Source organism: Mus caroli, unplaced genomic scaffold, assembly GCF_978045245.1.
Source record: "Mus caroli unplaced genomic scaffold, Mus_caroli_1 scaffold_1, whole genome shotgun sequence".
In the NCBI taxonomy this organism is placed as follows: domain Eukaryota; kingdom Metazoa; phylum Chordata; class Mammalia; order Rodentia; family Muridae; genus Mus; species Mus caroli.
In genome coordinates this window covers 42,882,822-42,908,229 of record NW_028227256.1, presented here as the reverse complement: position 1 = coordinate 42,908,229, position 25,408 = coordinate 42,882,822, and the positions used below count along the sequence as shown (strand labels likewise).

Here is a 25,408-nt window from a genome sequence, read left to right as displayed (position 1 = left end):
ATACGCTCCATAACTGCTTATAAGGTCTGACAAAAACAGAGCTTTACAGAGCTTTCTTAAAAAGACTGGTCAGCACTCTTACGATGGCTCATAGTCATGGGTAACTAGTTCCAGGGGCTCCATGCCCTTTTCAGATTTTAGCAGGTACCAGTGTAGCCAGTGGTACATATACATACATTCAAGGAAAACATTCATACACAGAAAATAAAAAAATCTACACAAGTAAACATGTTTGAACAGACCTGAGTATCAGGCCTATCTATCCTACTGATTTGGGGGATCAAGAAAGAAGAATCCCAAGTTCAGGGTTAACCTAAGCAACTTATCAAGCACATAAACAGAAGACTTTTAATATTTTATCTTAAGAATAAAATAACTTTACAAACATTTTTGGAGTATTAACAGACAGTAAACATTAAGTACAACATGTCTCTGTGTCATGGCACAGCCATGACCTACTACAGAGCAGTTAGCCAGCTGTAATCTACTTTTCTGAACTTTCTCAGCTCCTTCTCTTCAGATTTTGACAGCTGATGTATAGCATCTTCTCCCAAGTCCGTGTTATTTGTTTCCTTGGCTTGTTCAGTAAGATCATACTCTTCATCTGAATCATCACTTTCTTTGTTTCCCTCCATATCGACATCATCAGGAACTTCTTCAGCACTTTGACAATAACAGAACATAAATACCATTAGATATATACAAATTAGGTCTTTTTAATTAAAGACCACCACGTTGAAATAATATATAGACAAAGCAACTCAACTGAAAACACTGTGATAAATGCCCTTATGGAGCACAGGCCTTAAAAAAAACGAATGAACTTAAAAAAACGTGGAACTACAACTTTAAGCAGTACACACATCTCTTCCTCAGCTCTTCACAAGTGTTGCATGTAATAATCTTATGTCATTAGCTACATTTCAAAGGTAAGATACAAATATGGTAGATGACACTCCCAAATAACTCAGAAGACAAACCACCTAGAATTCTTACCTTTTAGTCTCCTTAGACAGCAGCAGCGAGTTTACGAACAGAGAGCACAGGAAAGAAGCTGATGGCAGTACATGGGCTGGGGTGTGAAGAAGCTATAGGCACACAGAAAAGTCATTTTGTTAGAAAGATCACCCTTTGGCACACTGTGGCTTCACCTCCTAATACCTTTTATTCTAAATGGCCAGCCAAACACAACAGGCTTCCCTGAAGAAAAACCAAACCAAAGCAAATAGTACTTCCAGTTTCCTGCACTGTGTGGTCCCATCTCCTCACCCAGGTACAGGAGAGCATCAGCCCCCTGAGGTTCCTTACTCGTGTGGACATAAGATGAATCACTGTATCTGTTCTGTCTCCCAGGATCTGCAGTACTGATCACTCACCTCAGTAATTGCAGGTATGTTCTCTGTTAAGGGGAGTTGTACCAGTTCATTCTCTGAAGTTTCAGTTAACTTTGCATCCTGCTGTTGCCTGTGTTTTCCCAATATAAAAGAAAATGGGGTCGTTGGCAAACTTTCTTCTGCCAGCAGCTGTATGGATGTAAGAGAAGAGGAAATTATTTCAATAAAAAGATGGAAATTCTTTGACTGAACAGGTAAGGGTCACTGAACTATAAAATGATACTGGTGAAAAGCTTGAAATCACATGATGTTACTCTCATGTCATAGACAAAGCAACTGATGCCCAGTGCCCCACTTTCTACATGAGAAAGCTAGCCAAAGACACTAATGAGAGAACTATGCCTTCCTTGATAGGGATTATAAAGATTACAGGAATGTGTTCTCAGAGGCCATATGCTCATATGGGCAAAGAACTAGGGCAAGGTCACATAGCGACAACCTGGAAGGATGCAGCAGGTTAAAGAATGAAATCTTAGTAGAGTCAAGAAAACAATATTCTAAGACAAAAGCAAGGGGTGTGTGTGTGTGTATGTGTGTTGTTGATAAACATGACAAAACTGCCCACAAAATAGGCAAAAACTGAAATATAGTACAAGGATGGGACTAAGCAGAATTCTTTTTAAAAACAAAAAAACCCAAACAAACAAGAAAACAAAGCTAAAAGCCAGGGAGGGCAATTTGGGCTGCGTGGGAGATGGAATAAATTCCTTCTGAGTCAGTTACCTATTCAAAGCTCTCCTGGATCTCCACACTGCATGAGGAAAGCTGGAGCTACTTAGTAAGGCCTACCTTGACTCCCAATTTAAAATCCCAAGACACACCTCACTCACCTTTCCTGTCTCAACCCTGCTATATTTCATTTTCTAAAATGTACTACATATTTTACTGACTTATTGGTTGTTGTTTAACATCTGTATCTTCCTATAAAAACATTTTTTATAGACAAGGCTGCTTTGTTAACATATCCCAGTTGTCTATAATAGTCCCTGGCATATAGCTGATTACTAACAAAAATGTGAGTAAATTCAGTGAGTTTTCAAAAGACATTAAGCAAGCTATGGTAAATGGTCAAAGATGAAGAACGTCAGAAGCTACATAATCTTTGTCCACTACCTTCAGAGTGCTGAGAAACGGTTTTCAGTTTACATTTATACCCAACTAATCAACAAGTAGGACGAACAGAGAATACTTCCCAAACTGCAAGGCCCGAAGTTCAGCAAGGTGATAACCCATGTTTGAATAGAACAGGCTTCACCAAAGTAAGTACATGAGCAAAGAAAGCAAGTCTATGGGACCTAGTGTCACAGCGGTGAAAAGAAGCCCAGAATGCCGAGCACAGGCTCTAGGATGAGCACTGTTAGCAGATTCACAGAACAACTAGTCCAGACTGAAGTCAGCCATGGGTCTGTGAAAAGTTTTCATGACTTGAAAGAATACATATGTGTCTGAAAAATCCCCCCCCCCAATAATTTGGATAAAGCCTGGAGAAGAATTAAATAGTAAAACAAAACACAGCAAAACACCCAGCTAATAGAAAAAAAGGCAGCAGTAATTAACTTCATGAGGGAAAAAGTTGATCACAAAAAGAAAGTATGTGGACTGCCTGGTATGAATGCATTTCTATGTTAAGGCAATACAAACTTTCAGCTTCAAGAACTTCAATAAATTCAACAGATAACTAAATCCAGAACCCATAATCTAAACATGTTCTTAGAGATATGAATTTCAAGCTAGTAAATAAAACTCTAACCATGGGGGGGGGGGATATGGGGGACTTTTGGGATAGCATTGGAAAAGTAATTGAGGAAAATACGTAATAAAAAAAATTAAAAAAAAAAAAAACCTCTAACCACAATTATAAGATGTTTCTATAATGATGATCTAGTGTTGCCCCTCAGTGTTTATGGAGGGCTGGCTGGTTCCAGAAAATAATGCAGACAACAAAATCCAAGATCCTTAGTGGACAGAGTGGGTTGGGATCTCATTTAAACATAAGCTAAGCACATTTACCCATTTACTCTGGCATGTACCACCCTACCCCACCTACAACTGATTATTTAGCCAATTCCATCCCACAAGTTGGCTAACTCTTTAAAACACAAGACTATACTTCTTCTACTCTAAACGTGAGAGGAGCAGAGCAGAGGTTACAGGGACGCACTTAACAATTCCTTCTTAGAACTCAGTGAGACACGTTCTAAAAGCTAGTTTTCTTTTTAATTTTTAATATTTTTATTACATATTTTCCTCAATTACATTTCCAATGCTATCCCAAAAGTCCCCGCTAGTTTTCTTTAGAAAAACAACATAGCATGTATCATAAATGAATAAAATAGGCCTACCTGTCTGCTTGTTGGTGTGAGCTTCTCTTCTGGAGACTTTGTACTGAATGTTAATAAGGTCTAAAAAGACAGATCAATTAATGGAACAAAATATACATTAGGAGGTGAAATGAAATAAGATTATACAATGTCTTAAAGTGTCCATTTTGATATATACATCTGCCCAAAGAAAAGATTTAAATTTCTTTGAAAGGTTCTGTGGGAGTTACAAGACCATGTTCTGAGAAAAATGTAAAACCCAGTCACAAAATAAAAGCCACTAGTTTAGTTTCTTCAACAGCAAACCAAATGGTAAACTTAGGGAAAAATGCTAGATGAATTAACGTCAACACAAAGAGTCCCTTCTGTGACCACAAAGCTTCAAGGTGTGGGGACAGTGCTAACGCAATCACATTCCTAATACTGATGCACGGATGCTTATTGGACTATTTCTTTGGGGAAATAAACCTCTAAGGAAAGAGTTCTACCTAAAACAAACTTTCTAAAACTATTTCTATAAACAGGCCACCCCTTTAGTGGGAGACAGTTACCTGTGATTTCGTTAGGAAGTAAAACTGAGATCTGTTCAGCCACTGGTGCGCTTCTGAGGTGAATGATTCTGGGACATCTCGTGGAACAAACACTCCCCACTGGACTTCCTCTCTGCAGACATTCTTTTGAATATACAATGGCCTTGGCTCGCTAGGTTTAAATACAAACACTAAAGGGGAAAAACAGATAGTTGTCATTTTACCTGTGGAGGAATATTCTAGCCTCAGGCTGGCAGATCACACTAATATGGTTCCCAGCCCACAGAGTCAATGGCCCTGCTTAGACTGCTGTGGGACAGGTATCCACTGAGTGCCTAGTATGCACCAAACAGGTTAGGAATGAGGACTAAAATCTGAAAATGAAAAAGTTTCTGTTCCAGAGACCAGGGTATCTGCATAAGAGACAGCAGAACACTATACAAATACTTTGTCTGAAGTACCAAGAAAGAAATGCAGACATTGTCTCAGAAGCAGAGAAAGTCCAGTTAACCAGCAGGGGAGATTCTGAAGCCTGAGAGGGAACTGGCTTGTGGAAAAGTCAGGGATATACTAGAGTATTCCTAGCAATAAGTGTGAATGTATATATTATAGGTGTTGGGTAAGAGAGGATGGGCAGGCCCCAGACAAACAGCTGCATGTGAATTTCTGACTCAAAGCGACTATGTCTCAGCTTATACTAAAAACAGTAAAAAGAAAACCTAGGAAACAAGCTGCATGCTATCAGAAAACCTTCAGTACTTACGATCTGAGCCCGCTGAAGACTGAGCCACTGCAGCAACATGGTCTGAGTAAGGGTCGGGTTCCATAACTCTAACATTCAATTTTGCACTCCACTGTACTGTGGGAAGAGTGACACACTGCTGAGAAGAGGTTCAGCAAACGCTCAAGTCTTTACATCAAGTGTTCTTTATCTTCCCTGGGACAGCTCTGCGCTCTGCTTGTATGGAAGGGTCTATGATTTTTCAATAACAATAGAAACACACAGACATTTTCTGTGGAGGGGTCAGTGAAGCGTGCATCAGGACACAGAACGGCAAAATGAACTTCAGTAGTCCTTCCACCCACTGCATTAAAGTTAGGCTCATTCAGACTCATTGCTGATGCTTTTCTGCTCTTACTAGACGTGGGTGACAGAGACTACCATCACATTCATTAGGAAATAACATCATACCTTCCCCATGTCCACATGAGTAAAATGCTCTCAAAGCCTCATTTTTCAGGAATACTGTGACAGACTACTTTCAAATATTATACAGTCTGGGATCCTGCATACAATCAACAGAGCTCTTCCTTGAATTCACTTTTGGCCAAGTAAAAAATTATATATTGTAGGGGTAAAGATATGAAAACAGGGTCCTTGTTTCCTAAACAGTCAAAGTCTAGCTGCAGCATCCCACCCGCATGGGCTTACTTGAACAACTGAGCAGATTCCAACAGCAGAGAATGCCATTCTCAGTAGTGCCGAGAAGATACTTTGAGCATGTCAGTCTTCCAAAGCAAAGGTGCCTAGGCCAAAATCACATAAAAGATGAACAGCAGGCAGCTCTAGTACACTTAGCGACAAAGAACTGCAGGCTTAGACCACTGCGTTTAGTTCTACGCAATATAGACTCGTAAGAAGGCATAGTTTTATTCTTTTTGTTTCTAGTTCTTACGGCAATGGAAAAGGCGCGAAGCCAATAGAAAGGGGTTATCTAGGTACTTGTACTTCTTTAGGAAAACAGGTGTAATGCTATGATCAACTCTATCACGTAACAATCCATGCCACAAAGAACAGTTTATGAACTTCATGCCACTTAACAAAACCTTATATATTTAAAATGAGATGAAATTAGTCGCCTATTATTTTGTCCTCAGGTCTGGGAACCAAAAGTATTAGTTTACATTGTTTACAAAAGTACTGAGTATTACATTGTATTTTTAAGGGAATGCATAAAGACTGGCAGGTCAGGATCAACCAAGGCTAGCATATCTTAGTTTTTACACAATACCTTCATGAAAGTGTTTACTATATCAAACAAAGGTGCGTACAAAAGTTCAATGTGAATCCTAGTGTAAGAAATGCTTATAAACTACATGAACTCATGGGTTACAGTTTCTCAACATTTTGATTAACGTCTTACCCTTATTCCCCAGAAAACTATAGATTACCTCTTTGGGGGAAAATATACAATATTACTGAAGCTTAAAGGCTTTTGAAATTAAAAATACATACATACATTGGTAGCAATACAAACTAATTTACCTACCTTATTTTCCCAGCTCGTTGGCAAAATGTACATTTTAGTTCCCATGTTTGTGAATCCCATATTGTAACTATTTCCTCAAAACTAACTGCCAGTAAGGAACCATCTTCAGAGAAACAACAATTGGTTGCTTGATATTTGTGGTAACTACCCACAAAGTCACAAGTCCAAGCAATGGCTTTTTCTGTGGAAAAAGAAACCATAGCAAAAATGGCATACATATGAAATAATGTTAAGAGGCAGGTTATAAGCAGAAAAGGTCAAACAAAGAAAACAGAACATAGCAAAACCCCAGATTCCCCACAACTGTTCTAAGTAAACAGTGTAACCTACTGACAGGTTATTTTTCCCTTCCTGGAGACCTTGCGCTCCCTCTAGTGGAGGAGAAAGAGTGAGACACCTAGTGGCAGGAGCCCTTTATGCTGCATGAAACAGACATAAAATGCCCACCTACTTGCCCAAAGCACAGATTCTGGTGGAAAGGTATGTAAAAATTTAACATGAAAAATAGTTGCTGAAATTAAGCAGTTTATAGAATTCAACAAAGCGGAAAACACCTTCTCAAAAAAAGACATAAATGTCGATATAAATATATTACTTCTTTTTTTATTGTTTTTGTTTGTTTGTTTGTTTGTAATTTCCAGACAGGGTTTCTCTGTATAGCCCTGGCTGTCCTGGAACTCACTTTGTAGACCAGGCTGGCCTTGAACTAAGAAATCCGCCTGCCTCTGCCTCCCAAGTGCTGGGATTAAAGGCATGCAGCACCACGCCCAGACAATATATCACTCTTAAAACTGTAATTTTTCAACACAATCTGAGTGAACTTACTGTATATGTCAGAGTCATCTGTTAATATCCACACTTTGAAGTGGCCATCTCTGCTAGCTGTGACCAGGATGGGTTTTTCATAGCTTTCTGCATTATTGAAACAGAGAGCTGTAATGTGGTCATCATGTGGCATGGCGATCTTTGTGTTAAGAACAAACCTAGTTGAAAGAAAACCACAAATTCTCAGAAAAGTTATGGTATGCTAACACTCTGCAATATCAGGCAATATCTTCAAAATGGGCGACTGATGGATTATTACCCCAAATGACAAATTTCCACATTCTAACAGTCTCAAGACTGTTCTAACATCATCCGGTGTGACTCAAATACAGAGCATTATATATAGTGGCCAGCTCACTGGGAAAAATAAATAGAAATCAAATCATAGCTGAAGGCCTACTGTACTAGATTCTGTAGGATAAATACACAGAACTTAGAGGTCTGGCTTCTCCTAAAACAGACAAAATAAAAACAGAGAAAAAGAATGGCTGTGGTAAGAATGGCTCCCTTTATATTGTGAAAGCACAAAATAAAAATGACCCATTTAAACTGTCCCTTCATCAACAGTGCTTGCTATGTCCTTATAGTATAAGAACAGCATAGTGTTTCCATGTTAAGAGCATGTAATAAGAGAGAGGACCAGTAGCAATCACTTAATTCTGGGTCTCTTTTCTCATCTGTAAACTATGGGGCAAAGACTCAGTGAAAATTTGTTTCATTCACCTGATACAATTGTCGTACTGCCTTACTCTGCTAACCTAGGCCTAGTCATAGAAGCTTCTAGTCTCTTACCTAGGCCTAGAATGTTACTAGCCTCTGAAATGTACTGGTAAGTAAGTTCACCCTTCCTATTTCTTTCTGAACTCCATCTGGCTGGTTCAACTCAGCCGTTCTGGTTCAAAACTCCTCTCCAAGATGACTGATTCAATCTGGCTTCTTTTTCGGCCTCTGCGTTTTGTTCAGCTTGGCCTCAAACTAACTTTAGCAATCTGTTCTAATCTTTTGGCGTCTCGTTCTTTGGCTGGTCTGTCTTCACCTGTGTCTAGCTTGTTCTCTCTGCAACCCTGTCTCTGTACAACTGTCTCAGTAAAACTGCCTCCTACATATTTCCTCTCCTTCCTTCTCTCTTCTCTTTCGAGGTCAGCATATCCTATCATGTGCAAACATGGGTGCTTTCTTCTACATACTAACTTTACTTTCACTGCTTGGGATTAAAAGTGTGTACTAAGGGCCTGTTTGTATTCCAGCCAGAAGGATTTAAAGTGTGCTAAGGCTGAGTCACACTACAACTAGAAACAGGTTTTTTTTCAGTGAATAACACAATCTTGGGATTAACAGTGAGATCAAATATCCTGCAATACCTTACATTACAATGTTCTCTAGAAATTTATCAAGCCAGGTGCATGCCATGAATCCCAGCATTTGGGAGGCATAGACAGGCAAATCTGAGTTTAAACTAGCCTGGTCTAGACAGCAAGTTCCAGAATAGCCAGGGCTATACAGAGAGTCCCTGCCTCAAAATCAAAACAAAACAAAAACCTGGCACAAAGACTCAATGGACAGTTCTTTAAGAAAGCAGAGGGTTATTTGCCAGAACACGAGACACATTCTCTATATTCTCCCTGACAGTGCTGGAAGAACCAGGGCACATTTGGATTCTAATTCTGGATTTGCCTTGAAATGTGCTATGTTGTGGGGTTACAATTCTTTATCCTGTTTCATCTTTTATGTGATGACATGGCATGACTTACATTGCATCAATGCTTTTTCAAAACAGAAAGCTAAAATAAAGCTTTATTATTAGAATGATACCACAAGCCCCATTTCTGTATTTGTCAAAATGCAACAACAAAAATATAGTTTTAACTATGAAATAGAAACTCAAATGAGGTGGCCATACAATATGATTACCCTTGGGTTTTCTTGCTATAGTTCCACAGTTTCATTTGCAGCTCCAGCTCATTTTCATTTTCTTGGCGTTGTTCAACTGTTGCCAACCAAGTCCCAGAGCAGCCAAAGGCAGCCTTTGTTAGTTCAATTTGGGTTAGACCCTCATCATTGATGTACTCTTGCTGTATGATATCTAGCTGACAAGGTTAAAAAAGGTCCAAAGTGTTATTAATACAAGAATCTTTTACTTCCAGTCATATTTTTCTCTAAGAAAAGCTTTATAGAAAACCTCAGGGCTAAATCATCTATTACTTCAAAGAGCAAAAAATAAAAACAAAGAGATAAGCAATGGTCCAAGAAAACTAGCTTTCTACTTATGACTGATCCCTTAATCCCTTAAAATGGGTTTCCTTGTGTTTGGTAAGAAAACAAAGTGGTTACTATTGATTGAGGAGCCCTCATATGAAAAGCTACAGATCCAAAATGTCCCAGATTTCTTTTGATATTGACAATGATCACAAAAATGTAAGACATAATCTGGGACTAGGATCCAAGTCTACACATAGCCAGCCCATGGGTGATTTTATCTAATAGTTTTAGCGCTGTGTTATGATGTCTTCACATGAGGTCAGACATGGGATTTTCCTTCTGTGGTGTCAGGGAGGTGCTCACAATTTTTAGATCTGGGAGCATTTAAGACTTTGGACTTTGGCCAGGTGGTGGAGGTGCACACTTTTTTTTTTTTTTTTTTTTTTTTTTTAGTTTTTATTTTGAGACAGGGTTTCTCTGTGTAGCCCTGGCTGTCCTGGCTGGAACTCACTCTGTGGACCAGGCTGGCCTCGAACTCAGAAATCCGCCTGCCTCTGCCTCCCAAGTGCTGGGATTAAAGGCGCACAAAGGTAGGCGGATCTCTGAGTTCAAGGTAAGCCTAGTTTACAGAGTGAGTTCCAGGATAGTCAGAGCTACACAGAGAAATCCAGTCTCCAAAAAACCAAACAAATAAAAAAGATTGGATTTTGAGATTAGCGATGCCCAACCATATTAAGTGTAGTAAGTGCCCTTTTAGTAAATGTGGGGGTGGGGTGATGGGGAGGGTTTGACTCGTTAAGAGCAATGCAGGGCGCAAGAAAAGGGATTGCATTTTATTGCAAGAATACTGAAGTATTCTTGTTTAATCTACACTAATCTTTAATGTTTGCAAGTTAGACAGTTTATCACACAACAGTCCCAGAGTTGTCTTGTCAATCCACACATGCTCATTCCTTTATCACTGTGACTCAGAGCACATGTGTGGCTAGCATCACCTGCATTAAAGTAATCTCAGACATTATCAGCTGTGTTCAAGTACAAACGCAGTGTTAGGAGCTTCCAAAGAAACCATACAAGCTCAGTAGCACTACAAAGAACTTTCACTTGTTTTAAAGCTTAGCTTATGGATTAAAATCTTACATTGTATAACTGCTTATCACCCTGGAGAGAATAAAACTGCAGGTGACCAGGCTTTCCATTCAAAACTAAAGCTTTGGTTCTTGGGTCAACCATCAAACCAGTAGATACACTCCTATCTGCAAAAGAACCGACAGAGAGTGGTTGAAGAGCAGCAGCCAGGAGTCGGATGCAGGGTCTCCTATCCACTTGAGCCTATAGTACCTTTAACTAGGCCTTGAATTACTGCCGATGCATCAAGATTTCGGTGAATAACTGTTATCTCTGTTAAAACAGGGAGGAAAATAATTAAACATGAATAGGTCAGAATATTAAGGTAACAAGGATCAGATCTTTATGTTACTTAATGTACCACAATACAATAAAATCCAGTAAGTTCAACTAAATCAGTGTTACTAGAAAATCAAAACTACAGTTTACAAGTTAGTTGGACAATGAAAATGGGGATGTAAGTTTCTGTTAAAGTCACTAATCTTTTCTTTCAAATTATGTGTGTTCATGTCTGTCTGTGTGTATGAATATGTATGTGTATGAGAGTGCAAGTGCTTGTGGAAGCTACACAGTGTGCTGGGTTCCCAAATCTGGAGTTATGGGTGGCTGTGAGCTGCCTGGTGTAGGTGCCAGGAGCTGACTGGAGTTATGGGTGGCTGTGAGCTGCCTGGTGTAGGTGCCAGGAGCTGAGAAAGGCTCTTTGCAAGAGTAGCACATCTATCAACCTCTGAGCTCTCTGAAGCCCAGCCTAGTCTATGCTTTATAGACTGTACTCATGAACAAACTGTTAATGTACACGGTAAGCTAGGGGAGGAGAAACGCGAAGAGAAGGTTGGGGAGAACAGCAAGCACCCAGACTTCATCACAGGCTGTAGCATTCCTTCCAGCCAAAGAGCTCACAGCATTTGTGTGAAAATGTCATTACTTATGAAAGTGGGAAGGCCCACTTAAAACCCACCTTCCATTTTAAAAGGCTCTAAAAATATAACTGGCACAGCAGTAAATATACACATTTAGCTTTATGGTTTCATAAAAATAATTTTGAAAATGATAGATCTGGTAGCATCTGAGGCTAGAAAGGGGTAAAGAAAACACTACACATTAAATTTCTACTATTTTCAACTAGTTTTAGGTTTCTTTACTTCCCATTCAGAAGCTGGTGACTAACTGTTAACACCTCCTCACGATGAGAAATTTAGACTTACTGTTATCAGAGTGAGAAGTACAGAACAAATCTCCTGCAGGTGAGACAGAGATGTGCTCAATAGAAGATCCTAATCGAGGAAGAAACTCTTTGTTCTTCTCTGATCCATCTCGCCACTCCACAAGCACACACTCCCGCCCGCCACTCAGCAGACTGGTGCCTTTGCAACCAAGGAAATAAAAAACAGCAGAGTTTGAAGAAAAACAAAACAAACCACACATATAAAAAGACAAATATATTTATTACTTAAGTGATCTCTCTGGAACTTACAAAAGTGTCTTCGTATCATTTTGAACTAGTTTTATTTATTATCTTTAAGCTTTAGTTTACTTTTAATTGACATAGCTGTGCACACACACAGAGTACAATATGATGCTTACATACATATATGGTGTAACACTCAAATCATATAACTTGAACTACCACCTTAAGCATTTATCTATTCCTTGTGATGAAATAATGAAAATCTTCTTTTATATTTTCAATAGCAATAGTTATGCTACCTATTGTGCAACAGAGCAGACCAAGCCAAGAAGACCTATACATAAAATATTTGCTCATCACAAATCTGATAAGGGATTACTATTTATAAAATATAAAGAACTCAACTAATTCAAAAGCATAAACAGGGCTGGAGAGATGGCTAAGTGGTTAAAAGCACTGACTGTTCTTCCTGAGGTCCTGAGTTCAATTCCCAGCAACCACATAGTGGCTCACAGCCATCTGTGAGCTGATGCCCTCTTCTGGTGTTTCTGAAGACAGCTACAGTGTACTCATATACATTAAATAAGATAAATAAATAAATAATTGAAGAATGAACAAAAAGCAACCTTAATAGACATTTCCCAGAAGAAACAAAAATAATCAACATGTGTATGAAAAAATTCTCCACATTAGTAACTATTAGAGAAATCCACATAAACATCCAAAATGAGGCAGTGCCCCACTCCAGTCAGACTGTGACCAGGCATTCTTAGACACGGTCAATATGGAAACAATGTCTACACTGCACTTAGCAAGCTCACTCTGGTGTACATCCAAGTGAAATGATATCAGAATACTGCAGAAAGTAACTTATTTCCATCACACACCAAAACCTGGGCTCAGTAATATCAACTAGCTGTGATCAGTCCAAATAAAACAAAGGACTATTTACAACACTCCAGCGCCAGCAGCTCTGGGAAGAGATGATAGGATTTAGTAATATAAAGTTTATAATGTATATTATTAAATGCGTATGGTCATTCCTTGCCATGAGATGCCATGAGATGGGCAGAGGCCACAGTATAGAAAAGAATGAAGAGAAAGTGTAGATTAGATTAGGAGAGAACAAAGATACTATGTGAAACATACGGATAAATATACATACACCAGCATCCTAAAACCACACAGTATTTTTTTTTTTTTTGGAGGTGAGAGAAAAGAGGATAAAGAAGGTAAATAAATAGCTACAGTTAAATCTCCGTCTTTCTCTTTTATCTCAATCCTTAGGTCACACTCTTGTAGACACCAGGCACTGTTCCACAAATCCAAAGCTTCATTAGGCTGAATCTACTTTCTACTTCCTAGGCTCTAAGACCTAACCCTAAGTATACCTACAAGCATCCAGAACACACAGGGCTAATGAAGATCTGTCCAATTAAGTCTCCAGGAAGAAGGAGTGAAAGACAAATCACTTTCCTGTCTTCCTTTGAAGGCATTATCTTCCCTACCACTCCCAGGTGCTTTAACATGCCCAGGATTCCAGGATCCCAGGATCCTAGGAGTTTGGTCACACCAGGATCTCAGGATCCCAGGATTCCAGAATCCCAGGATCACAGAGACAGCTGAACTCTGAGGAGTTCTAACACAATCAGGATCACAGGAAGGACAGGCTCCAGTCAGATATAGTAAGAGCAGGTAGATAATCAGATGGTGGGAGGCAAGCGAAAGAATATAAGCAACAGAAACAAATGATACTTAGCATCATCAGAACCCAAATCTCCCACTATAGCAAGTCCTGGATATACCACCACACGGGAAAAGCAATATTCAGATCTAAAATCACTTCTCATGATGGTGATAGAGGACATTAAGAAGGACATAAATAACTCCTTTAAAGAAATACAGGAGAACATAGGTAACAGCTAGAAGCCTTTAAAAAGGAAACACAAAAATCCCTTAAAGAATTACAGGAAATCAAACAGGCGAATAAAATGAGTACCATTCAATATCTAAAAATAGAAATAGAAACAATAAAGAAATCACAAAGGGAGACAACCCTGGAGTTAGAAAACCCAGAAAAAGGATCAGGAGTCACAGATGCAAACATCACCAACAGAATACAAGAGATAGAGAATCTCAGGTACAGAAGATACTATAGAAACAGTGACACAACACTCAAACAAAATGCAAAATGCAAAAAGATCCTAACCTAAAACATCCAAGAAACCCAGGACACACAAACCTAAGGATAATAGGTATAGAAGAGAGCAAAGATTCCCAACTTAAAGGGCCCAGTAAATATCTTCAACAAAATTATAGAAGAAAACTTCCCTAACCTAAAGAGATGCCCATGAACATACAAAAAGCCTACAGAACTCCAAATAGATGTAACCGGAAAAAAATTCCTCCCATCACATAATAATTAAAACACTAAATGGACAAAACAAAGAAAGAATATTCAAAGCAGTAAGGGAAAAACATCAAGTTACATATAAAGGCAGACCCATCAAAATTACACCAGACTTCTCACCAGAGTCTATGAAAGCCAGAAGACCCTGGGAAGATGTCATACAGACCCTAAGAGAACACAAATGCCAGCCCAGGCTACTATACCCAGCAAAACTTTCAATTACTATTGACTGAGAAAACAAGATATTCCAAGACAAAACCAAATTTACACAATATCTTTCCATAAATCCAGCCCTACAAAGGATAACAGATGGAAAACGCCAATAAAAGGATTTGGGAAACTACACCCTAGAAAAAACAAGAAAATAATCTTTCAACAAACCTAAACAATATATCCACAAAAAGATAATTCCACCTCTAACAACAAAAATAATAGTAAGTAACAACCACTGTTCCTTAATATCTCTTAACATCAATGGACTCAATTCCCCAATAAAAAGACATAGACTAATAGACTGGAATTGTAAACAGGACCCAGCATTTTGCTGCATACAGGAAATGCACCTCAGTGACAAAGACAGACACTACCTCAGAGTAAAAGGTTGGAAAACAATTTTCCAAGCAAATGGTCCCAAGAAACAAGCTGGTGTAGCCATTCTAATATCGAATAAAACCGACTTTCAACCAACCAAAAGTTATCAAAAAGGATAAGGAAGGACATTTCATACTGGTCAAAGGAAAAATCTACCAAGATCAACTCTCAATTCTGAACATCTATGCTCCAAATGCAAGGGCACCCACATTCATAAAAGAAACTCTACTAAAGCTCAAAGCACACATTGTACCCCACACAATAATAGTGGGAGACTTCCAACACCCCATTCTCAGCAATGGACAAATCATGGAAACAGAAACTAAGCAGAGGCACAGTGAAACTAACAGAAGTTACGGACCAAATGGATTTAACAGCTATCTGTAGAACATTTCATCCTAAATCAAAAGAATATACCTTCTTTTCAGCACCCCATGGTACCTTCTTCAATATTGACCATATAATCACAAAACAGGCCTCAACAGATACAAGAGGACTAAAATATTTCCATGCACTCTATCAGATTATCACAAACAAAGGCTGGTCTTAAATACCAACAAAAACCAAAACCAACACACATATATGTGGAAGCTGAACAATGCTCTACTCAATGATAACTTGGTCAAGGAAGAAAAAAAGTAAGTAAAGGCTTTTTAGAATCTAATGAAAATGAAGACACAGCATACTAAAACTTATGGGTCACAACGAAAGCAGTGGTAAGAGGAAAACTCATAGCTCTGAGTGCCTCCAAAAAGAAACTGGAGAGAGCTTACACTAGCATACCTGAAAGCTGTAGAACAAAAAGAAACAAATGCACCCAAGAAGAGTAGATGGCAGGAAATAAACTCAAGGCTGAAATCAACCAATTAGAAACAAAAAGAAGTATACAAAAAAAAAAAAAAAATATATATATATATATATATATACATATATATATATAAATAAATGAACAAACAAAAAACCCAACAAAACCAGGAGCTGGTTCTTTGAGAAAATCAACAAGATAGATTAAAACCCTTAGCCAGACTAACCAGAGGGCATTTGATAGTATCCAAATTAATAAAATCAGAAATAGAAAGGGAGACATATCAATGAAATATATCTTAAAATAATTATTCTGTCTGTTGACTATTAACAGCTGAAAATATTCAAATCATGTTCTATATATAAAAAAAGAAAAGAAAAGAAAGAAGCACTCACCTGTTACTGTGAACGCCAAATCCATAACCATGTCATGGTGCCAATGCAAAGATGTGTATGTGTACTTCTGATCACTGTCAAAGTTCCTCCTGTTGGAGAAAACAAAATGCTCTTTAAGACGGTTTCCCTCATGTCATAGATCCTGATTACAGTTTCTCCTCCTCCACTCCCAGCTCCCCTACCATTCAGACCTATTCCCTTTCTGTCCGATTCGAAAACTGGCTTCTGAGACAGTAATAAAATAAAATATAGTATGATAAAATAGAAACTAAACATCAGAATTGGACAAAACAAACAAACAGAAAAGAGCCCCCCTGAGAGGTTATTTGATGGAGACATCTCATTAAGATTAGAAAACAAACTCTTAACTTCAGGTACCAAATGGGAAACAATGGCATGCTAAATGCAATAAACCAGTCCCAAGTGTTTTGGCATCAATATTTAAAAATAGTTTGTTCTTGGTAACCAGATGAACTTCTATAAGTAAAGTTATCACGGCACTCACTGTACCACACACTAGATAGTCAGCACTGTCTCAGTTTCCTGTTTTAGTTAAAAGGCAGGGAACAAGGTTCTCTTCAATAAAGTGATTCCAGTGACATGGAGTGCTTCTCTCTCTTCAGAAGCTTAAGGTTAGCAATCCTACATGGCAGTGTGATGGAGGAGCCCAATGCCAGGAAAGGGAAGGTGGCAGCAGAGCAGTGATGTGCCATACTCTCTTTTTTTGGGCCCAGAGATAGTGCTGCCCTGAGGATGAGTGTGAAGCAGTGTATATACACGTGATCCCAGGTTTTCTGGAGTTGACTGACCAAAGGCGGATTTTGCCGTCCATGTGACCAGATGCAATGCAATCTTCCTTTGGGTGGCAGGCTACACATGTGAACTTGTTCTTCGCATTCTTCTTGGTTTTTGTTGATGGTAAAGTAAAACTAGGAACAAGACAAACAACAACTTTCCCTTGGTTATTCTGTTTGGTAAACATTTACAAATGTCCAGTATAAGCTTCATGTGACCCAGGTCTTATCACAAGAACTTGCCAATGCATTCTGATTTAAGTAAAGAAGACAGTCCTTTTAGTACCTTTTCCTGGCCGGTGGACAGAAAATTTCTCTCTGAACCAAAATCTTAGTATTAAGCTTATGGCCATGTGTAGTAAATTCGAACAGAAACGACTGACTTTATGTGTCCTAATGGGACAAATTCAGAGGGATAAATCCATTTGCTATGTCTAGGTTGGTTGATATTCTACTCCTGAAGAAGTGAGGATTTTTGTATATCATAAACAAAGCAATGGTAATCTCAGAAGTGTAGCTGCGAAAATGACAGTGTCTACGAGATTGATTATACAATTCTCAGCTCATCTAAATATGCATGTTATTCATCCTTCAAAACTCAGTAAGATAGCATCTCCATTTAAACCTATTATTTTGAAGTTCATGATGGATGAAATGGGCTAAATGTTTTTTAAGTTCATGCTGGTGATTTTTGTGAACTTCATCCAATCTAGGGTCACCTGGGAAGGAGAAACCTTACAGGGACAATGGCTCCAGACTGACCTGTTGTTAAGAGTGTGGGGCACTTTTTGATTGAGATTGATGTGGAAGGGCGTAGCCCACTAGAGTGATGTTATTTCTGGGCAGTTAGCTGGGTCTGGGAGTTATACAAAAGCAGCTGAGTGAGGAGGCATAGAGAGCAAGCAACACTCATGGCCTCTGTTTTATGTCCTGCCCTGAGTTCGTACTCTAACTTCCCTTTATGACAGACAATGAAATTGAGATGTTAGCCAAATAAACCCCTTTCTCCCCAAGCTGCTTTTGGTCATGGTATCTTAACATAGCAATAGAAAACAAACTGGAACAAAGCCCCAGTATCCTAATGCCTAGATTGGTTGCTAAAGTCAATGAGAATCACCAGGCCAAGCTTTTCCAATCTAAACTCATTTATTACACCAAGCACACAGTTGATTGTATTGTATGCATGAGGTTTGGGGATAGAGAAGACTCTCGAGCTAGGGTGCCCCTACCCTACCTCATGAATTAAAATGTGTGAACCTCTACAGGATGGCCCACTTTTTGAAAGAAGACACCAGGTTTGGACAACACTGTAACAAGTTCTCCAGTAAATATAGCAAAGCCAAGAAAAGGGAATTCTTACTTGCATGTTTTTTTCTTTTTGAAAAAATAAACAGATAAGTAAAAGTCCCGGACTGCAGCAACATATTCTCCCTGGTGGTTTAAGCAGAAGGTAACATTAAAAAAAAAAAAAAAAATCTCAAGATTGTATTACTACAAAATGACTCTTTAGAATTCAATCCTAAATTCTATAACTATATATTTAAGCGTAGTGGTTTACATATTTTCCCATTAGGCATACATACAATACCATGCCATGTTTGACTATATCTATATAACTGATGCCAAAATCCAGACCTAGAAACCTCTCCACCCCAGAATGCGCACTCCCTACTTAGTCACTCCTCAATGCCCCAGTCACACCAGTAACTGCCACTTTATCATCATAGCTTATTTCAATCTGTACACTCCAACTGTAGCTCAACACATTCTTCTGAAATCTACCTACACCATTAGGTGTATTGTTACTTTCTTCTCACTGGTGAGCGGCATCCAGCTGAGTAAATCCACCACAGTTCTGGTGACTGGCTGGTTGACTGGGTATCAGCTTGTTTCAGGGCTATGGGAAACAATCATTACTCCTACACTTAGCATTTTGCTATCATGCTCTGTCTTTCCAGGCCCAGGGAATTTAACTTTGCTCCTCATCTTGACACCATTAGTAATTCTGGTGGAGGCGAAGTGAATTCTAACTATGATTTTACCCACTGTGGTAATCAGTAAGACTAAGTATGACAATGACAATGACAGTGATGAAGCCATCCATCTTCTCTACTCTGAGGAACTAACCCTGTCCTAAAGAATGATACAATGACTGAAAAAACTCCAAGGCTATGCAATAGGTCTTCTGGTGGCTTTTGACTTTACTAAGGCATTAACAGGTAGCAAAATAATGGTACAAATGCCACAAAGTATATGTCAAAAACATGTTAATATTCATATGTGCTGCAATATTAAGTTGAAAAGAGGAAAAAGATGACAATATTTCTGATTCTACTTCTTTTGGGAACTGTTGTCTTCAATGTGATCAAGAAAAAAAAAGTCTATAAGAGCCTTTAAATATTGTCATTGGTGAGACAACATTTTCTTTACTCATATTTTCTGTGATACCTGAATTTCCTATGATGGGAAATTCTCACTATAGATACATAGCCCATATTTTCTAAAGATACACAACACAGCCTAAAGTGGAACAATGTCAGTGCTTTATATGAAACAAGGAAAGAAATAAGTTCAAATACATTGTTATTTCGGGGAAAACTGTAAAAGAGCAAAGGACAGAATATATGACATAAGGATGGTGCTAAAACTGTGCATACCATAATCCAGGAGAGCTTGCTAAGACAGTGTCACAGTGTTTTAGTTACTAACAAAAGTGCACTAATGCACTGGACATCAGTGTTGAGGGAGAAACTTTCAGGGAATAGATTTCACATATAAACAGAAACCAACAGAACAAACGTACCTCATTTCCAAAGGCAATGCACTTGGGGGACCTGTTTATGTAATCCAAAACAAAGGTGAGCTCTCTAGCTTCCACGTCCTGGCTTGTTGATTTGGGCAGCTTCACTGATACCAGCTGAAATACATCTGGCCAGAGGAAGTCATTTCTTACAAAGTTTCTCTAAAGCTTATACACTTAGTCATTTGAAACAGTTATATGCACACTCAAATGACAAGACTGCAACTGTAGGATATTTTGAACAAACTGTGTAAAGGGAGCCAAGTACAGGCCCTCTGTGCTCTCAACTGCTGAGCCATTACTCCAGTCCCTGAACTCTTCATTTGATTGGAGTCTAAATCCATAACTGCTGGATACTCCTGACTCTCTGTAGAAATAGAAAACTTACACAGGAGTGTTTTATGTTCCAAAGTACTCAGCTGCAGTTTAAAGTGGATCTATGTGGGAACACACCTTTAATCCCAGCAGGGTCAGGGTTAGGGCTGAAGGGAGAGGCAGAGGCAGAGGAAGGAAATTCTCTGTGAGTTTGAAGTCAGCCTGGTCTACACAGTGAATTCCAGGATAGGCACAATTATAAAACTATAAAGAACTGTCTCAAAAAAAATCCCAATAAATAAAAATAAAATGGGACTGAAAAATGAATATAGTATTGGTGAGTTAAGCAGCCAAAGGAATGAAGCCACATGAGAGCTTTCTAAACTGTGTGGCTAGGGAGATCGCTCATTAGTGCTTCCATGAACTCATGAAAACCTGAGTTTGCTGCAATTTCAAAAGCCAGCACAACAACAGGTGTCCAGACAGGAGGATCCCTGGGACTTGGGGGCTGCTAGTTTAGCTCAATCACCAGACTACAGGTGAAGAGAAAGAATATGTCTCAAAAATTAAGTGGAGAGATAAAGGAAGACATTTGGAGTGGACTTCTTGACTCTACATACATAACTGTATGTACATACATGTATGTAAGTTAGCTATGGCTTATTATATATAACACTGACAGATGGGCACATAAAATAGGCACATAAATCAAATGTTACTAATATTCAACCATATGTGATTCTAAAGCAATTCTTTGGTGTACATACAGTTATACCATTTAGTAAAAAATGAAAGCAATTTTAATACTATAGATTTGCATGTGCTTGTATATTTGTACATAAAGGATTAAATTTTGGGCAGTTCAGCTGACTGTCTATAGTCACTATCTTAAAGCTTCTTTGAACTTTTAATTGCAATACAACTGTATCTTATGGGGAGTAGTCCTCTTGAATCCCAGCATTAAAAACTTTCTTTGGGTAACTTCATGTCGGTATTCTGTTATACCAAATTCTATGATGGAGAAAAACTATCTGTAATTGCTGGCAATGTTGTAAACATTCCTGTAAACCTGATATGTGATAGTTTCGATGCTAGTAAACAGAGTAACAATTTAGCTACACTACTGGTTCTTTATATCAGTTTTTATCTAAATTATTTGATATGAGTCAAGATCAACAAATAAAGGGACTGCGATGCTTATTATTAAGGGCTGGAGAGCTGGCTCAGCCATTAAAAGTTAGGCTCCCAATGAAAAAAATATAAGACTAACATATTAAAATTCAGCAGACAGACAAATCCTTGCCTGGATTTAACACTGAAGCTCTGAGCCCATTATAACCGCTCCCCCCCCCCCCCCGCCCCATTCATTAAACACTGAAGACCTCAGAACTAAAAAGCCTCAGCAAAGGATAATGACAGCAATTTACATGACAATTCAAAAACTGCCAGCTTGATATTAAAACTAGTGTCGAGACCCTTGTAATTTTGAGAAAGTGTAAAGATCCATTTGATATCCCACAAAAATACAAATGAAGCGCATTATGCTGTACCTGGCTCTTCTTTACTTATTGTAAGGAAGACGGAATCTTCCGCATGGGGAGGAATAAAGAAGGCGTGGAGTTTAGGTCCAATAGTGAAAGTCTGAAAGAGATAATGAGTCACTCCATGCAGTATCCAGCTCCTCCAGCAGAACACAGAACTCATGGTGCAATTTAAGGATTTCTTACTGATGTTTCGTACCTCAAGAGAGTACCTGTCTATAGAGGCCATGTACACTATTTGATGATTTATCTTTTATATACCTTCCTGGCTTTTCAATGATTGCAACCTATAATAATTTTATCGAATATCAGGTTATATAGATTTTTCCCACTATAATTTAAGGACTACATAACAAGATCTTTCAATGATATAATTTAAATATAACAAGATATTTCAAAGATGTAAATTCTTATAGAAAAAAAGTACTGTAATTTTTGTTTTCCTCTCATCGACTGCACATATAAAAATCTGTCTAAATTGTACTCATTACTGCACTCAATGTGAATTTTAGCAAGGGGGAAAAAAAAATCACTCTACTTGTTTAAATTTACACTGCTAAAATTAATAGGATGAATCACCTCCTCATGGTAATTGGTATTTCTTTTTCTGTCATGTCAATTCCTAGCTTACTTTCGACTCCACCAGTCCTCCCTGAAAATGCTGGGACAGCAGCCAGGGCCGCACACAGACACTCCACCACGGAGCTACCCCTACAGTGCCCATGCTTATTTATCTCCCATCCTGTGAGCCTAACTAGTTGTTTCTTATTGGTGAGTAAAATACTTTCTCTCAGTGCTTATCAGTCTTCTTTTTATGGTAGGATCTTGAAATTTTTATATAGTTCAAATTATGCATTTTAAAAAAATAGTGTTAGGTTTCTTAATTTGTTCAGTAAGTCTCTTAAAGATTAGGCTTTACAGAAGAGAACTAAAGAGCAATACACATACCTTTATCAGAATGCCATCAACATAGTCCCACAGTTTAATTGTGCCATCAAAGGAACAAGAGTAGAGCTGCAGGGTAAAACCATACAAGACAGATTAAACACCATTCCAATGAGATCCAATGACAGTGGAAGGCAGAAAGGACTGGGTCCTGTTTGTTGTGCATTATCTCATGGTTGGCGCTGAAGAGGTAGTCAAATTTATAAAAGTTGAATATCTCTATTTAAAATTTAAATGCAAAGCTTTGTGAGCCCCAAAATGATACTCAAAAAGTATCCGATTCAGATTGCACAGTAAAACAAATAAATATTCCCCCAAACATGAAACAACTTCTGCCCAAAGTATTTGAAATAAAGGAAACCAAGCAGTGGTTTCTGCAAAATCATGTAATTAAAACAATCTAACAGTTTCAGCTTTTAAACAGAAAGGAGGAGGTGGGAATCAACACTCTACTCCACAGTGGGATATGGTAGGGAGCTGAGTGAAGAGCACTCAAGAATTCGCTCTCGTTTATCCAAAGCCCAATTCCTTTTCACTGGTGTCACTGCACTCATCTTACCTAAGCATTAAAAGAAGTTCCTGAAATGACGAGAACACTCCTCTGTTTAAACTCAATCCATTAAGGACCAATTCTTTAAACAAACACAGAAGGAATTCTTGCACACTGAGACTCTATGGCAACTCCATGGTGCTGAGTTCCAGGACTCTCACTCAGTCTTTGCTGTACATCACTACAGAAGGCTTGACAGTGTTAGAACACTAGTCTGTGGACCATTCTTGGTGAGCACAGACCTTAGTAACACAAAGGATTATGTCTGTTAAAAATGCTTAGCTTTACTTCGGCTTCACAGATTTGTTGAGAAAATAACTTGTTTATAAGGTTTATAAATAATTTTAATTTGAAAAAAAAGGGCCACTTTAACATTTTTTGTGATCTGAGTCATGAATTCATGGATTAAAAATAAAAAGAATTTGAGTAAAACAATATTATCTTCTCAAGCAAAATAATTCTCTTAGGTAGAAAATAAAGCCAGATATTTTATCCAAGACTCATACATAAGGATTAACAAAACAGTTAAAAATGTAAGTATTGTCAAAATGGAGACCTCTCAGGTTCACACAATTGTTATCCTGCAACCTCACCCCAACCTGCTGATAAGACTGCTCATCTGTACGTGGCCTTACAGACAGCACTAATTGGATTTTCTCTTAAGAGAGAGGGGGGGGTGGGGGTGGGGGAAGAGAATACAGTTGGTGTATCTGGAAAGGAGAGTGGATCTGGGGGAGAGGGATGCATATGATCAAATATAACATATGAAGTTCTCAAAAAATTAATCAAATATTTTAAAAATACTCCTGACTTTAAGAGAAAACGTATACAATGTGTATATATGGTTTTTTGTCTACCAACAAAGGTTATAACACATACTTAATAAATATGACTTTAACTGAAGAACACTTTTTTCATTAAAAGCCTGCAAAGGATAAATATGTAATACAGGAATAAAAAATATAACTGGATCATACGGAAGAGTTATTTGACTCTGATTTTTAAGAGCAGATCTTGGAGAACTTAGGAGAGAAAACAGGAGTGTTATTTTATGCCCTATGTCTTTTATGGCACAGTTATGGTGGCAATGTCAATCTTTTCAAAACCAAGCAATAGCCTCCATGTTGCTATGACTAACACAGGAAATAGGAACTCATTAAAACTTATAGCAAGAGCAAAATATTGAATTACCTTGAATTTTTTTAAAAATTGGAAAGTAAGGGCACATGTTTGGATAGTCACAATGCCACTGCAATGGATCAAGAATCCATTTAACTGCACCTATATTTCAGAACCTCATATAGATAAAAACAACCTTACCAAGTAACAGTTATTAGCATCATGCAGGTGAAATGGTTCACAGAATATCCCATGGGCAGTGTAGTTCTAGGCTATGGACCTCTTTCCACTCTCAGAAAACTGAAAAAATACCCTGAATAGGAAAACCTACAGATGGACCCACTGCAAATTTAACCTAATTGTTTCTGCTAACAGTAAAAATGGACACATGTACAATTACAAGCTGGCACCTGTAGATGGTTGCTGGGGTTGATGAGAATTCCAGACACCAGATCTGTGTGCCCATGCAGAATGTGCACACACTCTTCTGTGGCTGTGCTATAGACCTTGACAAAGTCTCCCGAGACACAGAAGATATACCTGTAAAAGAGAGAGCGAGAGAGAGATCTAAGTCTCACACGCTATACAGATAGTATAATCGTTTTATGGCCTGTTATGAAGATAACAATATGCAGATACCCTTCAATATAGCTTAAGAGTTGTATATTCAGGCTGGAGAGATGGCCCAGTGGTTAGGAGAACTGACTGCTCTTCCAGAGGTCCTGAGTTCAATTCTCAGCAACCACATGGTGGCTCACAACCATCTGTAATGGGATCTGATGTCCTCTTCTGGTGTGTCTGAAGACAGCTACAGTATACTCACATACATGAAATAAATAAATCTTAAAACTTTAAAGAAAAAAAAAAGAATTGCGTATTCAAGTATATATATATATATATATATATATATATATATATATATATATGTATATATAGTCAACCCTATGAGGATATGAGACGAGGATATGATATGTTCTACTAATGCAGAAAAGACTATGAGATGACACAGCATTATTCTGCAAACAGCCCAATTCTCCCTTGCTAACTGGAGACATCAGCTCACAAATG

At 38.3% G+C, this 25,408-nt stretch overlaps 1 protein-coding gene across 1 annotated transcript in view; it reads right to left on the bottom strand.

The window, feature by feature from the left end:
- Positions 1 to 334: 334 nt before the first annotated feature.
- Wdr75 (WD repeat domain 75) overlaps positions 335 to 25,408 on the bottom strand; it is a 28,257-nt gene continuing 3,183 nt past the window's right edge. Inside the window, exons 2-21 of the mRNA XM_021157262.3 lie at positions 24,751 to 24,880; positions 22,675 to 22,740; positions 21,736 to 21,826; positions 19,874 to 19,998; positions 18,431 to 18,501; positions 17,086 to 17,205; positions 16,277 to 16,365; positions 11,873 to 12,031; positions 10,881 to 10,940; positions 10,680 to 10,795; positions 9,252 to 9,427; positions 7,341 to 7,498; positions 6,516 to 6,696; positions 5,678 to 5,772; positions 5,009 to 5,104; positions 4,267 to 4,436; positions 3,737 to 3,796; positions 1,377 to 1,523; positions 997 to 1,088; positions 335 to 663 (exon numbers count right to left, since the gene is read on the bottom strand). Coding sequence (XP_021012921.1) covers positions 459 to 663; positions 997 to 1,088; positions 1,377 to 1,523; positions 3,737 to 3,796; positions 4,267 to 4,436; positions 5,009 to 5,104; positions 5,678 to 5,772; positions 6,516 to 6,696; positions 7,341 to 7,498; positions 9,252 to 9,427; positions 10,680 to 10,795; positions 10,881 to 10,940; positions 11,873 to 12,031; positions 16,277 to 16,365; positions 17,086 to 17,205; positions 18,431 to 18,501; positions 19,874 to 19,998; positions 21,736 to 21,826; positions 22,675 to 22,740; positions 24,751 to 24,880 — 2,407 coding nt within the window. The 3' untranslated portion in view covers positions 335 to 458. The remainder of the gene's footprint in view (positions 664 to 996; positions 1,089 to 1,376; positions 1,524 to 3,736; positions 3,797 to 4,266; positions 4,437 to 5,008; positions 5,105 to 5,677; positions 5,773 to 6,515; positions 6,697 to 7,340; positions 7,499 to 9,251; positions 9,428 to 10,679; positions 10,796 to 10,880; positions 10,941 to 11,872; positions 12,032 to 16,276; positions 16,366 to 17,085; positions 17,206 to 18,430; positions 18,502 to 19,873; positions 19,999 to 21,735; positions 21,827 to 22,674; positions 22,741 to 24,750; positions 24,881 to 25,408) is intronic.